General features: G+C 39.3%; 1 protein-coding gene across 3 annotated transcripts in view; it reads left to right on the top strand.

Annotated features, from left to right (window-relative positions):
• ARHGAP28 (Rho GTPase activating protein 28) overlaps window positions 1-14,559 on the top strand; it is a 149,357-nt gene that overhangs the window by 84,466 nt on the left and 50,332 nt on the right. For 2 of the 3 annotated variants that reach the window (XR_009566486.1, XM_030836650.2), the window contains exons 3-5: window positions 181-398; window positions 5,820-5,912; window positions 10,992-11,084. Coding sequence is in view for 2 of the 3 variants with exons in the window: in XM_030836650.2 (XP_030692510.2) it covers window positions 181-398; window positions 5,820-5,912; window positions 10,992-11,084 (404 nt within the window). In the remaining variant the exon portion in view is untranslated. The remainder of the gene's footprint in view (window positions 1-180; window positions 399-5,819; window positions 5,913-10,991; window positions 11,085-14,559) is intronic. The other variant, XM_030836651.2, reaches the window with a different exon arrangement.

Consider the following 14,559-nt stretch of genomic DNA (forward strand, 5'->3'; position numbering starts at 1 on the left):
TGGTGTTTTTCTTTCTCTGTCTGACTTATTTCATTTGGCATAATGTCCTCAACGTCCAGGATGGTCTTAATATATTGTCTAGTGATTATTTATTACTTGCTGATGTGTACAGACTTACAGATATGCATGGCTTCCAATCTCAGAGTATTCTAACCTTCTCTTGGTAACTTCATCTTACAGAAGGAGAACTTGAAGCAGAGTGGTTGCAAGATGTAGGTTTATCAACCCTGATCTCGGGTGATGAAGAGGAGGGTGGCAAAGCCTTGCTCTCGACTTTGACTCGAACCCAAGCAGCTGCAGTGAAGAAGAGATATAATACTTACACTCAAACCATGAGAAAAAAGAACAAGCAATCCATCAGGGATGTCAGAGACATCTTTGGAGTCAGCGAATCTCCTGTAAGTAGTGAACAGGGCTCAAAAGGTTTGGTTTGCTTGAGGGGAGGGAAGGGGAATGTGGAAAAATTATCAGAAAAGGTCAATCATCTTCTAGCTTTAAGAGAAAAGTAAAGCAGACAGCAAACTGCAAAATTTCGCAAATTTGAAACTTAAGTGATTATTTCTTACTCCCCATACAGCAGTCTCCCCGCACACAAAATTTATTCCCTTTTTTGAAGTTGATCACTTCTTTGGTAATGGAGCAAGTCTTTGTGGATGAGATACACGGAGCCTTTACTTAAACCTCAGCACTGAATGGAAACTCTGTGGACAGGCAAAGGAGTCCCAGAGAAGTGGGCCCAAGTATTATGTGCAAGTCTGTGTAGTTTGTTTTAATTGGGAGTGGGGATGGGAGAGTGGTTAGGGTACCCTTTATGTTCAAAGAAATTAAAATGATGAAAAGTGAAAGATGCAGCATTAATCAAATGGGCCAGAGAATGATTCAAAAAACCATGAGGGAAGCATCACATGTTTTCTGAGAAATGGCTGGTTGACATGCCAGCGTACCCTTGGCTATTCCACGGCCACAGTTTTACTTCTGAGGCTGAGTCACGTCCTCCTATTTCTGTGGTTGTTTTACTGGTAGCTCTGCTTTACAGTTCACTCATTCATCCGTTTATTGCATCATTGCAGTGTTGCATTGAAATAATTGCGTCATTGATGCAACAGATAATTACTGGATACATTCTCTGTGCAATTCTTATATCAGGTTCTATGCGGATAGGATTCTTGGAACTTTGGGGTAATTCATATATAGGAAAAGGGGAACTTGATATTCTGCTGCAGTCACAGGTAAAGTTGCCTGGGGCAAGTTGGTTAATCACTTTGATTTAGGTTTCTCATCTGTTTAATTGTAATATCAATAGTGACATAAATTAAAACTTCAAGGATCTTGGGTAGCTGGCATAACTGAAGACAGTCTCTAATTTGAGTTAGTTTAGGTTGTCTGTAAGTCAAATCTTCTCTTAGATACATTAATCACAGCGGGGTGTTGCCAGGGCAGCTCACATATACAAAGTTAAGCTTTGTATTTGTGTTTACAATGTCCTAGAAGAGCGCTGTCCTTTAGAACTTTCTACGGCGATGGAAATGATCTATGTCTGTGCTGTCCAATATGGAAGCCCCCATCACATGTGGCATTAGCACTTGAAACGTAGCTAGTGTAAGTAAGGAACTAAAATTTTAATTGTATTTAATTGTAATTGATTTGAATCTAAAATGTCACATGTGGCTTGTAGCCAGTATAATGAACACAGTTGTAGAATCCTCTGCTGTATATAATGATATATACTCAAGGTAAGCCATTTTGAGTTCTACGCTGTTTGAACTTTCAGCCTAGTTGAAACCTGGGTCTTCTTGGAAGGTGAGATTGTCTCAAGCTGTAACTGAGTAAAGGTGATGCCCACAGCTTGAGGCTAGGGCTCCAGCCACATGAGTCCTGGACAAGATGCCTATCAAAGAAAAGGTTTACCCTGCAGGTTTAAATTCCCTGGGTCATTTTCCAGTTATCTCCCAGATCATCTTGAGAGAATCCTAAGAACTTGGCCTACATGCGTCCTTTCCCCATTTCTGTTTCCAGCTACTTCAGACTAATATTTTTCCTCTTCCCTAGCAAACTGCAAAATATGGGTCTATAGCTTCTCCTGAATCCTCCAGTTACTCAAGAAAATGCATAACTAGCCTCTCTAGGTTTCCCAAAACATTGCGCTATAGTCACATAGAAGCAGTGCTTCTCCCATTTCTTTCACTTGGACCCCGAAGGGAATCGTAAGGTGGGCACTTAACACATTAGGGCTTAAGTATAAAATGAAATGAAGAGTCTTACTTTTCCGTAACATGTAAGTGCAATAAACTGTTTGGTGTTTAACTCCAGCAAAGGCAGAGAGAGGGCCGCATTCTTGGTGGGCAAGGGGAGTAGCCCCGGGGGCTCTTCCTCCAGTCTGCCTTCCTCTTCTCCCACATACCCCCCCAGTCTTGCTGCGGAAGCCCCAGTTCTAGAGAGAATGGGGAATGAGGCAGGGGAAGTGGTCACAGGTAAAAGAATGACCATATATTCCAGGGAGTAGAGGTCTTGTGCTGTCCTGAGAAGTGGGGCACCTGGAAGTCAGGGAAAGCCTGGCATTGTATTACGCTGCTGAAAAATTCACATTGTTCTTTGTCAAAAATGTAAAAAGCCATATAAAGGCAGCCTTTTAAAAATATGATATATTTACAATGTGTAAGTCCTAATAAACATTCCCACAAGATTGTTTTTTCCTAAAAACTTCAGCATCTGCTTCTGCAGGTAAATAGACTTGGAGGTTCTTAGAAATGTACCTAAACTTTTAAGTTAAGTTAAACTTTTAAGTTTCCGATTTGAATTTGACGTCATGAATACCAGTTCCTCCCTCCTCCTCCTTCTTCTTTTCCCCACTCTCCCTTCCTTATTCTCTTCTATTCTTTATTTCTGTCTTTGTCATCATTTACCTACATTAATAGAACAATTACATAAAGTTTCCATTCCATTTTCTTGACGTTTTAACATTACAAGTTGCATTAGGTAATTTTGCATTAATCTTAGAATTATGAATCTGACCCACTATACTCACCAAATGAAGATATAAATAATTTTAAAAATAAATGTTTTTTTCTTAATTTTTTGCATATAGAATCCCAGGTTCAAAATCATTTTTCTTCAGAATTTTGAAAATATTTGTCCGTTATCTTCTCTCACGCACCATTGCTGTGGGGAAGCACAATATCTACGTCAACTTCATTCCTTTATATACAAATGTGGAAGCTTTGTGAATTTCACTTTTTATTGTTGGAACCTTGAAATTTTAGCAGTTTTCCTTTTTAAAAAAATTCATCCTGGTCACTACCAAGTGAGCTCTTTCATTCTTCATCTTGTTCATTCTGCATATTTTATTCTAATGTTTAAAACAAGTATTTATTCCCTTCATTTTCTCACTGTCTCCTTCTGGATATTAGATGATTGTTGTTAGATGATTGTTGTTAGATGATTGTTTCATTGTTTGGATTGAATCTCAATATCTCTTTAAATGTCCTATTTTCCAAGCTTTGTTTTTGTGTATGTTTGCTCTACATTCTTGGCTGTCCCTTCAACTTCATCTTTTATATCATTAATTTGGCCTTGGTTGTATTAACACTTTTACCTTTCATTAATTTTTAAAACTTTAATAGTCCTCTTATGAACTTACTGAAGCCCCTCCTTTCCCCTAATGTTTCCTTTATTTTGTGATCTGTTCCTGTTTCTCAGCCGCAGTAGCCTCTCAGCACTCTGAAGGTACTAAATTAACCCTTAAATTCCAAGGTTCTCTTTTTTCCTTGAATTATCTCTTTCCTTCAGGGTCATCTGTTTATTTTTGGCATCATTACATTGCTATTGTTCATTTAACTTTAATCTTTGGATTTTGATTTATATTCATTAATGGAGAACTAGATTGACTGATTGATTAGTATAGGTAGTGATCATATATTTCTTATGCAGTTATGTAGACCCATTTTCTCCCAAAAACTCTCCCCCAGAACAGGAGTCTGGGCCTGTGTGAGTGGTGAAGTGTGGCAACGTCAACTGTCACACTTCACTTTAAGAAATAAATATGGTATCAATGCCAAAGTAACAAGATCCTGCAGAATCATAATTGGTTTCCTTTTCAGGCAAACCCAACTTTCCTTTTTATATTCCTGTCTATATCCTTTTAGAAGGCCCCAATAAAGTGCAATTCAACATTCTTTCTATCCGGGACCACCGCACCCATACTAGGACAGCCACTACCACTTCCAAGGCAGGTGGTCACTCTGTCACCGAGGGGACACTTGGGTTTTATCCTGGAATTACATTTAGCTGCTGCCTGCTGTTCTTCTAAACAGCTGTTGCCTTCTGAATTGGGTGATGCCTTCCTGCCGTTTTTATTTTCACTCTGGATATGTGCTTTTTCTGGATCAGCATTTACCGTCCACACATTTTTCTCTTATACCTTTTTTCAGGCCGAAGTTTTTCTCTACCCTTATCAAACCGCTCTTGCTTGCTTTTTATCTTCCAGAAGCATCCAACAATTTCTGTTCTGCTAATGGAAATGTTTAGTGGTTTCTAGATCTACTCTTTGAGAAAGGTATCTCTTTGACATTTTGAGTGATTTGCAGGGGGAGGAGAATGTGGTATGTGCATTGTGATATCTTGATCCAATTTTCCTACGTTGATTTTTCAGTAGTATTGGTTCCTTTCAAAAAATGTGTTTTTTTCCTTATTATAAAAGTAATACAGCGTCTTTAATGGAAATTTAGAAAATATGGACAAGCGAGGTAAAAAATGAGTATTTCTGTGGGCCCAAATAAAATTTTATGATTTAATTAAATATCCAATGAATGTAATTTTCAGTGAAATTCTAACCATAAAAGAATAGAATATTTAACCCTTGTTTTGGTAGAGCTCTTATACACTAAATCACAGATATTAAATCACCCTTTGGATACATAATGCAAGGTCTACAATCCATTTCATCATGAGCAGAAGTTCAGTGCTCAAACAGATTTTTTCTAATATTCAGAAGATGTGAATCAATTATTACCTTCAGTAACACATTTAATTGAGCAAAATAGTCAGTCTAATTTCATAATTGATAAACAGTTAAAGGTGGGACTAACTCATAATTAACTGTATAAATATAGGCATACAGTCCTTAAAAAAAATGTTATATCACACATATACATTTGACTGCATGGCCCAGAAAACCCAAGAAATCATGAGTTTATACAAATATGAATTTGTTTTTTCTCTCTTTCAGAGGAAACTGATCTTTGCTTTAGCGTAGATCCAGCTTCCTTCCATCTTTCTATTTTATCTTTCACATGTGGCCTCCATTCTTTTGCTTGCCAAGGGGGCTGGGCCACTCCTGCCAGCATGCCCGTGTTCCTGGTGGTTCCTGGAGCTTGTACCAACTGACTCTATCTCTCTGACTTCAGTTTCCCAGAAATCTTACTTGGTAGAATTCCAGTTACCTCTCATTGCCTAGAAATGTTATACAATCATCCTTAGCTGCAAGAGAGCCTGGGAAGTTGATATTTTTTCATTGTACACAGAAGTTCCTGAAAAAAAAAATCAGGATCCTGTTAAGGAAGACAGGTGACTGGGTTTGGGGCAGGCGGTTGACAGGATCTTCCACACGTACCAGTGTCTGTCACTGGGCCTGGTGTGTGGTGAGCTCCCAGGACTGGCTGCTAAGTGGCCAAATGCAGTGATCAGTGCATAGGCAGTCATATCTGTGGGTGTCTCAACATGTCTGTATGAATGTGCACATCGTATGCGTAACACGTGATTAAATGCAGTTACCCTTGGGAGAACATGCCTGAATAAAAATGCACTTTCATTTTTCTCAATAGCCAGATGATTTTTGTTGTATCCCAGCTCCTCTTTTGGATGTGAACCCAGATGAAGAAGGGATGCCAGCAGTTCCCTGCAGAAATGGTCAACTGGTAAGACAGAGCAAGGGGATCAGGAGAAGTGGTTAATTCAAGGCAGCCTGGAAAGTTTTAAAAAAAAGCCTACTTACCTTGTAACAATGAAGAAAAAAGGGGACTCAGACTCAGGAATGAATAATTAAATAGTTAAATCCACAAATTCTATGGGGCCTGCTTGTACGTACAATAACAAAAACAATCACAGCTGCAGCTGCAGCCACAGCCAGAAGTCAGTACATGTGGGAGGTCATCAGCTAAACTATTGTTCTCTTTGCTGAGTGCATAGTGGAAAATTTTATGCTACCTTCTATAAATCTTTCAAAATTAATTTAATTGTCACTGTAAGAAATATTTTGACATTTAAGTTACTTTCTAAATGTAAATATATTGTGGGACGCAGCACTATAGCATCTTGAACCTGTAACAATAAGTGGAAAAAGTGCACAATCTTGCACAGGAGGTAAACACGTTTTATTTAGAGCCCACCTCACCCAGTTTAGTGCAAATTTCAAAGAGTGATGATCTGAGTTCCAAACTGTCAGTGAAGCTATTTCAGTGAAAGAGATGAATCTCATGCTGTGATCTATACCTCCTGGCATGAGGCCTGGGTCCTCTTACTGAAGTGGTGACCCTTCACCCTGAGAAGGACATGGGTTCCTGACATCTTCCTCCACCTGGACTCATGGCAGCAGAAAATTTACAGTAAGAGACCTTCCTCTATCATGCTTCTATGTGTTTCCTTCTCTTTAGCTCTTTATTTTCTTTCCTAGCAGAGGAAGAGGTATTCTTTGTTGTTCTAAGAGTAACCCCTGTACCATTCTTGATCTGATTGATGATGATGATGATGATGATGATGTTTAGATTCTCTACAGTTTACTTTCATCTTGCATATATTTTATGTGGGGCACTCTGTCAACATCTTGCAATTGTCTCGATACAGGCTAGCCCCTGGTCCCTTCCAAAATTCTGCTCAAGGGTTTGGATGTGGCCAGTTTGTGTTCTGGCTGCTCTTCTGTTGCCTGAGGGTAGGTCAAGGTCTGGAGGTGGAGGGTGGTCAGCTGGGGCTGTGAGCAATCCTGTATTCAGATATTTGTCTCAATTTTTTTCCAATTTCATTGCATTTCTCATAAGAGTGTGAACTCTGTCTAGTCAGAGGTCTTTACATTTTCTGTTGAGTTGGAAGATTTTTCCCTCGGTTCAGGGAGTCTTCTATACCATCCTTCCAGCCAGGACACTTGATCCAGGCATTTGTTCCTCTCTGCCCGCCTGCTCCCCTTCACAGCAGCCACTACCTCTTCTCTCAGCTAGAGGAGGGGCAAGTCAGAGTAGACACGGGGTGTTTTCAAAGAACGATTTCTATGAGCTTTTCACCCCACCTACCTCTACCTACTGTTTTGATTGCCTCCTCTTCACCCTGGGGTTATAGGGATGGCTCAGCACATGACCCCTGACACTGGAAAGATGAGACAACAGCAATTTATTACATGTTCTCACAGCCCAGGGAGGGAGGACACCGCACACCATACAGAGCCACATGTGGGGTGCACTTGGGAACAGAGTGAACAAGCTTTGTAGTATCAAGAGGGGGAGTGCCCCCTTGGTTCTCACAGAGGATGGATTGGCTTGTTTGAATAATTCCATGGGTGGACAGGAAACTGAAACCCACTACTCAGGGATAAGCAAGAACTGTGTCTGGCCCCCTGGGTAAGAAGTGTTGTCTTACTAGGGGACCTTATCTGAGGGAGCAAAGTGGGAGGGGAACTTGGGCTTAGACCACTTAGGGCCCTCCCACTTTTACCGGATGTCAAGGCAACGTGTAAGAGTGAGTCTTATTTTAGATCTTGTTGCCTCATTGACACTCCACATCCAGCCGTGGACTCTCATGATGAGTCTGTGCTTATTTTGTTTCTTTTCTCTTTTAGCACTATCCCTTTTATTTCAATTCTTTGGTGGCCTTGTCATCTTTTAAAGGTTAAAGGCAAGTGTGGTGACGAAACACATGAAGAAATCTCCCACTGAGGTGAACAAGAATGATTAAGTTTTATTCCAGACACACCCCTGAACTACTCACTAGTTTATAGAATGAGAAAGCAGTACTGCTCTTATCCCTGGAGGAGGATGAGGGCTAGCCCGCCAGAATGACCACAGAGAAGAGTAGAAATACTAATTTCCATAATCACATATATTACAAACTGTTACATCTTCTTAGCAGATTGCATCTTTTATCCTTTGAGCAAATCTGGCAAGAAATATCTCTGAATACTAAATTTTAATAACTAAAAGGCTTAAATCCTAAACTGGTTAGTATCAGTGTGCTAGGCTGTTGATCATTTTCTTTCAGAAATTTGTAAATATTAATCTATTTGCTTTTCATATAGTGTTAATGTTGAGAAGCCTGATGCCTCTCTAAATCATTCCTTTATTTGCATCCTACTCTCATTTTTATATTTCTGGAAGCTTTTAGGTTTATCTTTGTTGTGAGAGGCCTGAACTGCCATCAGGATATGAAATCTTTTTTTTTTTTTTTATCATGATCCAGCACTCAGCTTTTTGTTTCTGAAACATGTTTCCTTTCAGTTCTGAACATTCTTTTCCCATTATTTCTTTTACTTCATTATCTCCATTTTCTCTCTTCTTCTTTTCATTTCTTACATTAAACTCACACAGCTCTTAAGTTGTCTCTTATATTTCCCATGTCTTTGTTTTCCGTTTGTTCTGTATGCTAGCAGGTTTTGTCTACATCATTTTGTGGGAACCTAATTCTCATTTTTGTCATGAGTGGTTATAATTGGGTCCCTGTTGATTTTTAAATTCAGCAATCATACTGTTAATTCATAAGAACTCCTCCTTTTTTCACTGATTTACCCTTTATTGTTATAGTTAGTCCTGATTTATGATTGCAATAGTCTCTCAGATCTCTCTGAAATTATTAAATCATTATAAGCCTTTTTCTCTTCCCTCACTTATCTCTTTCTCCCAGAATGTATACCAATATACTTTTTTTTCAGAATGTTGATTTTCTCCACAGCTGACTTCTTTATAGTGTTGATTTTTCTCCAGTGGCTGATGATCCTTAGTGATGGTCTGGATTGACTAGTTAACAACTTTTAGGATATGTCATTGCTGTATGATTTCTTTGCCATTATATAGATATTTTCCCAAAGGGCTCTTTATTGAATAAGAGGGCTGACTTTGGGTCCTGTGTAAGCAGTAAGGTATGTGAGCAGTCTGTGAATGGACGTTATTTTAACAGCACACATGGGTGAGTCCGTGCATGTGTGCATATGTAGACACACGTACATACACACGTACACACACAAATACACGCATGCACATACCTTCAATGCCAAAGGGAGAGTGGCAAATGACATCATTCCCAGACAAAACTCATGTTCTCCTTTTATTCTCCCATCCATGTCTTTCATGAAGGTCCAGAGTGACCTGATATTGAGGTCTGTTTTGGTCCCAACCCTGGGCATCTTCCCAAGGCAGGTAGTTCACTTCATTCAGAGTGCTTTCCTTGGGTCCATACGTGGCTGCCGTCTGCTGTTCAATGTAAAGGGAACTGTTGGGAGTTCGGTCGGGCCCTTCCATTAAGGAAACACTTTACAATAAATTATCCTAGCCATTGCCCTGGGACCCCTTCTTGTCCTGTGTGGTTTTCACTCTAAGCTTGGTTGTGTCTGTTTGCTTTTTTGTGGATTTGCCCTTTCTTTGTCTTATGCTATCCTTAGGCTGAGAATTTCTTTACAATTATGAAATAAATTACTTATTTTTTATTTTCCAGGAATTTCTAACAATTTTTAATCTGTTATTAGAACACTTTGTTGGTTTTCAGTGCCCTTGGAGCTATACTTAAAAATACGCCCTTTCTCTAATTCTGAGTGATTGAGAGTGGTACACTCTCTGACCTCCATCCTGACCTAAGTTTTCTTGTACTGCCTTTTCAGCATTGTTTCCCCTTCCAAAGAGATGTGTGTTCTTCATAGCAATATAATACATACACATTGGGGGAAAGTTAGAAAATATGGAAAAGTCAAATGAAAAATGTTTCTAAGTTCTTGTGTAAAAGTTTATTTCATTAATATCCAGTATGCTTAATTTTGCAAAAAGTTGCTTTAATCATGGAGTAGAATATTTACATCTTATTTTGGGAAATGCCATTATATCACAAATGCTGCTAAAAATCTTAGAGCATATGCACAAGGCCTACAGTGCAGCACATCGCAATTAGAATAGTCTCAAATCCATTTGCTGCATAGTGAAAATCAGAGCTTTTCCAATACTCAGTGATGGGAATGAAATATTTGGTTCAGTCATATGTGTTTGTGAGATAATCAGTCTAATGTTTTTCCAGTTTCAAAATGAAAAAAAAACCTGAATACTCTTGCTTTTGATTTGTAAATCACTCCAAAATACAGTCATAAAGTCTGATTTTTAAGTAGCATAGTTTAATCAGTAAGCTTCCTGACTTAGACAATTAGAGGTTTATTTTCCTTACAAAATAAGAAGTCTGCGGCTGGTTTGACTAATATCCCTCTCATGGACCTACCAAATTTTTATCTTTCCATTCTGTTCCACTCAGCATACAGGCTAGTATTTAATGCTTACAGGATGTCTGGGCATCACAGGTACCATGCCCATGTTCTGGGAGAAGCATCAGCCAGCTGATTCCATGCACTTCAACAAGAAAACATTAGCCTTCCTGGGTGCTCTACCAAGTAGGGTTTCACTCGAATCTCTTTGGACGGAGCCATCACATGATCACACTTAGTCCTTTTAGATAGACACGCAGCATCTTAGAGCAAGATCATGATATTCATATGTTAAAGAAGAAAAGAAAAGTGGGTTTTGGCAGGCAGGCAGCAGTGTCTGCTTTTGAGACTCATTTCTATTGCAGTGCATGACGTTTAGGAGGCTCAACATCCTTTTGGAGGAATTGGTGAATGCTACCAATTGCACTGTAGTCATTAACTCTGTGTATGTCCACATGGCTGTGCATTTATACAGATTCTAGTGTGATGTATAATTGAATAAACAATCACATAGTGAAAGATATGCCTGGATAAAAATGACTTTCGTTTCTTTCATTAGCCAGGCGATACCTGTGACAACCATCCTAGTCAGTTGGACGACACCCAGGAGGAAAAAGAGCTGCCGGGAGTTATCAAAACAAGTGGTTCCTTGGTAAGTGATAGCAGGAGAACTGGGGTTAGGGATGAAAAAAGAAGCCGTTCCTTCAAGACAATCATGCAAAACTTCAAAACAACGCAACATAATTCAGGTGGCTGGACAACTCCAGCTGTCAACATGCCTATCTACTTTTATTTGATTTGTAGGAAGCCATTCAGCAGTAAATGAACCCGAGTTTAATAGTTAAAGCCACAAACAACTACATGCTCTATTAAAACAGATACAAACCCAGAAAACAAACGATGGTAGGCATTTCTTTATGACAGATTTAGTTCCTTTCCATTTTTCGTTTATTTTGAAAAATTCTCATAAGAGTGTTGGTTCCATTGAGTCACAGCTCCACCAGCTATGGACGTCAGGTCACAGGACAGCAGTAGGTGTCCTCAGGTTGTCCACTGCTTCCCTGGTGCAGGGCGAACCCCAGGCATCTTAGTTCTGACCACACTCTTCACCCTAGGTGTCTAGTGCCCTCCCCTTCCCCATCCCCCTGCTTTTCCCCAGAGCCACTTCCACTCCCCACTTACCCAGAGGAGGGCAAAGTCAGGCAAACGTTGGGAGAAAGATCCAGCTTCTGTCAGTTTACAAACGGGAAGGATTGCTTTATTTATGGTTTAGCCAGAGCCTGTTCTCACGTCTGTTTTTACTTGCACTTCTATCCTAAGCTATCTTTTCTCTCCCTTGGTGGAGCTTATGTACTCTACCTTTCCTTTAATTTTTCCATCTTCATATTCCCTCACCTAACTTCCTCCCAGGTAGAAAAGAGCAAAATGGTGAATCCAATAGGTTCCCTCCTCCCTACTGAGATGGTGTTGGGGAGAGACTGAGTTTCAAGGGCTCTGCTCATGTTGACCCCAGATGTGGTTACTCACACCTTCAGTTGTTTTCCCTCATGATTTGGAGGAGATAGTAGTTGTCTATTTCAAAAGTGTCTCCGTTTGATTAGGAGGGAGGTGGATTTTGGAAAAGAATTTACATTATTCCTGGAATATTTCTCTCTGACCACCACTCGTGTGAATGTTGCTGGGATTCTTTTTTCTTTTTTTCATTATGTTTTGTTGACTCTACTAGGTTTTAGGAGAGAAAGCCTTGGTCATTGACTTAACTCTCCCATTTTATTCCAGAATATAATCCCTATTGTTTACAGAAATAATACATAACTCTTTTTTTAAAATTAATTTATTTTATTTATTTATTTTTGTCTGTGTTGGGTCTTTGTTACTGCGTGCAGGCTTTCTCTAGTTGTGGCGAGCGGGGGCTACTCTTCATTGCGTTGCGCGGGTTTCTCATTGCAGTGGCTCCTCTTGTTGTGGAGCACAGGATCTAGGCACGCAGGCTTCAGTAGTTGTGGCTCATGGGCTCAGTAGTTGTGGCTCACAGGCTCAGTAGTTGTGGCTCGTGGGCTCTAGAGCGCAGGCTTAGTAGTTGTGGCGCACGGGCTTAGTTGCTCCCTGGCATGTGGGATCTTCCCAGACCACGGCTCGAACCCATGTTCCCTGCATTGGCAGGTGGATTCCTAACCACTACGCCACCAGGGAAGCCCCAACTCTTTCTTTTTATATTAAAATTATCCACAGTTTTTTCTCTGCTGGTATTTCCAAGCTTTAGTTCCCTCGCCTTTTTTTTTTTAATAACATTTATTTATTTGTTTGTATATTTATTTATTTGGCTGTGCCGGGTCTTACTTGTGGCACGTGGGATCTTCTTTGCGGCATGCAGGATCTTTTAGTTGCAGCATGCGAACTCTTAGTTGCGGCATGTATGTGGGATCCAGTTCCCTGAACAGGGATTGAACCCAGGCCCCCTGCATTGGGAGTGCAGAGTCTTAGCCACTGGGCCACCAGGGAAGTCCTAGTTCCTTCGACTTTATCACACAAATCCTCTACTTTTGAAAACAGATCAACTTTCTGTTTCAGGAACATAGTTGGAGCTTTCCAGTGATAAAATTTTGTTTGGTCTTTTCTCATCTTTTCAAATGGGCAAAAGATTTGAATAGACACCTCTCCAAGAAAGAGATTTGGATGGTGAATCATCTTATGAAAAGTGCTCAGTATCATTAGTGATTATGGAAATGCACATAAAGCCATGATGAGATAGCTCTACATACCCTGTAGAATGGCTGAAATTTAAAAAGCTGACCGTATCGACTGGTGCTAAGGATGCAGAGCAACTGGAACTCTCATACATTACTGGTAGGAATGTAAAATGGTCCATCCACTTTGGAAAATAATTTGGTAGTTTCTTAAAATATTAAGCACATGCCTTCCATATAGACCCAGCCGTTCTACTCATAGGTAATATATATTCATACGAAGACTTATCCACAGAAGTTTATAGCTTAATAGCCCCAAACTGGAAAGAACCCAGTTTTACCTGCAGCTAAATACATGAACAAATTGTGATATATCCATACAATAGAATATTTCTCAGCAATAAAAAGCAATGAACATTTGATATACAAAGCATGGATGGATCTTAAAATAATTATGCCATGTGAAAGAAGCCAGACAAAAAAGATTCAATTTATATGAAATTACAGAAAATGTAAATAACCTATAGTGAGGGAAAGAAGATCAGTGATTGCCTAGGGGTTGGTGAGGAGGAGAGGGAAGGAGGGATGACAAAGGGGCGTGAGGACATTTGGGGAGTGCTGGTTTTGTTCATTGTCTTGACTGTGGTGATGGTTTCATAGGTCTATATATTTGTCAGAACTCATCAAATTGTATACTTAATAATCTATCTCAAGAAACCTTTACAAAAGAGTCCATATAATATTTTATGATTTCTTTAATATCCAACACATTTATTTTGCAATAAGCTACTTACAATAAAGGAATTGTCTATTATAATACAGATGATTGTCTATTGTCTATATATTATACATGGTTGAATCTTGACTCTGGATCACAAATGCCACTAAATCTGGGCATTTACAAAAGATTTACAGAAGATTTACAACCTGTACAGAAGGCTTACAACCCAGTCTACAGTCCTTACAAACTAGTCTACAAATCACTTGTATAGATAAAAGAAACATTTTCCTTATGTGTAGTCAACATAAATGAATTAGTCATTAGAGGTGTTAGTTAACTCAAAGGCGAAGTAGTCGATCTAGTTTTTTTCCATCTAGTTTATTTGCAATGTCTTAAGTCAAACTCAAATAGCTACATTTGCTATTGATTTATAATTCACTGCAAAATACAATCATACCTTCTGTTAAAAATGATCAATTGCATCTGTGTTTGCTTTGTAGTAAAGAAAATCTAAGGAACCTTGGTTTAAACAAGTAGGAGTTTGTTTTAATCACAAAATGAGCAAGTAATGGTGGATAAACCAAGGCTAGTACAACTGCAGTGCAATGCACTGCCAACCTTAGCCCGAAACTTCTAACTTTTTCCTTTCATGCTGCCACCATAACATGTGGATTTAATCCTTAAACTTACAAGATGGTTAGCAAACTCTGGATCCCATT

This window comes from Globicephala melas, chromosome 13 (genome assembly GCF_963455315.2).
Source record: "Globicephala melas chromosome 13, mGloMel1.2, whole genome shotgun sequence".
Classification (NCBI taxonomy): Eukaryota; Metazoa; Chordata; class Mammalia; order Artiodactyla; family Delphinidae; genus Globicephala; species Globicephala melas.